Source organism: Theobroma cacao, chromosome 2 (assembly GCF_000208745.1).
Source record: "Theobroma cacao cultivar B97-61/B2 chromosome 2, Criollo_cocoa_genome_V2, whole genome shotgun sequence".
In the NCBI taxonomy this organism is placed as follows: Eukaryota; Viridiplantae; Streptophyta; class Magnoliopsida; order Malvales; family Malvaceae; genus Theobroma; species Theobroma cacao.
This window is the reverse complement of record NC_030851.1, coordinates 22,834,874-22,836,803: the sequence shown is the minus strand read 5'-3', so window position 1 is coordinate 22,836,803 and position 1,930 is coordinate 22,834,874. Positions and strand designations below refer to the sequence as shown.

The window sequence follows — 1,930 nt, the reverse complement described above, 5'->3', positions numbered from 1 at the left end:
TGCAAAATCTCACCCACCTCCTTTCCAAATATTTCAGGCCTGTGGTAGCTTGTAGATACCCGATTTTGTCGAGGATTCCAGTTGACCCCTCTATCACACAGACAGTAGGTTACTATCACCAACACTTGGTGTATTTATGGGCCACTTGTCATTATAATTATTATTGTACATTATAACTTTGTAAATTATTGTATGTATGAATTTATTTTACTTCTCAGTTACAAAAGATTACTTACACGTGTTTTTATAAATATTGTTTTATATAAAAATGCTATATTTCTGTCTTTTGATTTACTTGAGCCGAAAACGACTGAAAATTATTTAAAACTGATATGTAAGCCTTGCGGGGTTCTGAATGGTATTTCAGGTAATGAGTATCAATCGGGACATTGCGACAGTTGTCATGGGCCCGAGGGAGGTTTCGGATCGTGACATTATCAGCACAAAGTAGATAGAAATCATATGCTGACAACAGACAACGAGACTTGGAGTTTCAAGTGGGAGATCGCATGTTTTTGAAAGTCTCACCAATAAAAGGCGTAATGAGGTTTGGCAAGAAAGGAAAATTAAGTCCTCGGTATATAAGACCTTTCGAGATCTTAGAAAGGGTTGGAGCAGTGGCTTATCATTTGGAGCTACCATCAGACCTCTCGAATATTCACCTCGTATTCCATGTGTCAATGCTTAAGAAGTATAACCTAGATCCATCTCATGTAATACAGTATGAAACCATCCAATTGCAAGATGATTTAACCTATGAGAAGCAATCAGTGGCTATCCTTGATAAGCAAGTCAAAAAGCTCTGTTCAAAGGAAGTTGCATCAATGAAAGTGTTATGGCAAAACCACACTAGCGAGGATGTAACGTGGGAAGCCGAGGAGGAGATGCGAACAAAGTATCTGCACCTCTTTAATAAATAAAGGTATGCTACCTTATAGTTCGATTTAAATTCGGGGACCAAATTTTTTTTATTAGGGGAGAATGTGAGACCTTGATCTTTATAGACTCATAGCTAGAAGTAGACGGGATATCACGGACTAAGGGTAATTTTGTCATTTCCTTAGTGAGCCCCTAAAAGTATGCTTTCAAACAATATTAAGGCCTAAGTAGGCCTAAGGCATAAATGAATAATGAAAATAAGGATAAAATGACAAAGGAAATTGAAATAATGATGATTTCCAAGGTAGGGGCAAAATAGTCATTTTTTCATCTCAACTCGAAATTTTAAGTTTCGTGAACTTGAGTATTTCTAAACTATTATGGACTTTGTCCTAGTGTCAAAAGAGTAGAAAGATTGCACAAAGGATTGGAGGAGAACAAGCCAACTTGTTAAGGATATTTTTGTAATTTAAGTAGAGTTTGGATAAGCTTTAGCTATAAATATCATTTTTCCAATAGCTTCTTCATTTCTCCAACAGCTTCTTCTTCTTCTCATCCCAACTCAAGTTTCTTTCATCCTCCATGAAAGCTTATCTCAAAGCTTCCATCACCCTCTCAGGTTAACCTCAAATTTCATGTTTTTACACACCTTGTTATAAGGTTTTTTATACTCTTTTACTCTTTCACCTTAAAAAAAAACCCTCAAAAGTCTTACTCCTATACTTTCTCTCACTAGCTAGGAGTTTTAGAGAGAGAAAGAGAGAGCTTCTACAATAATTTGAAAATTCTTAGAAAGGGATTCAATTATAAAGCTACCAAGGTGAGTAGTGAAGTAGAGTTGATTTTTAAGTGTTGAGAATGGCTAGTGATTAAACTTGTGAGTGTTTTGTAGATGACGTTGTTTATTCATTTTAGAGTGATTAGGATAGTGAAAATAGATAGCCACTTAATGGCAATTGGAAGCTAGTTAGTAGATAGCTTTTAGAATATATAGTTATGTGAATTGAGTTAATTGTGATGCTAATGTGATGATAGGTTCCAACAAAGCCCC

General features: G+C 35.6%; 1 protein-coding gene across 1 annotated transcript; it reads left to right on the top strand.

Annotated features, from left to right (window-relative positions):
- LOC108660676 lies at window positions 543–920 on the top strand. The gene has a single exon (XM_018114934.1). The coding sequence runs from the start codon at window positions 543–545 to the stop codon at window positions 918–920; it is 378 nt and encodes a 125-aa protein (XP_017970423.1).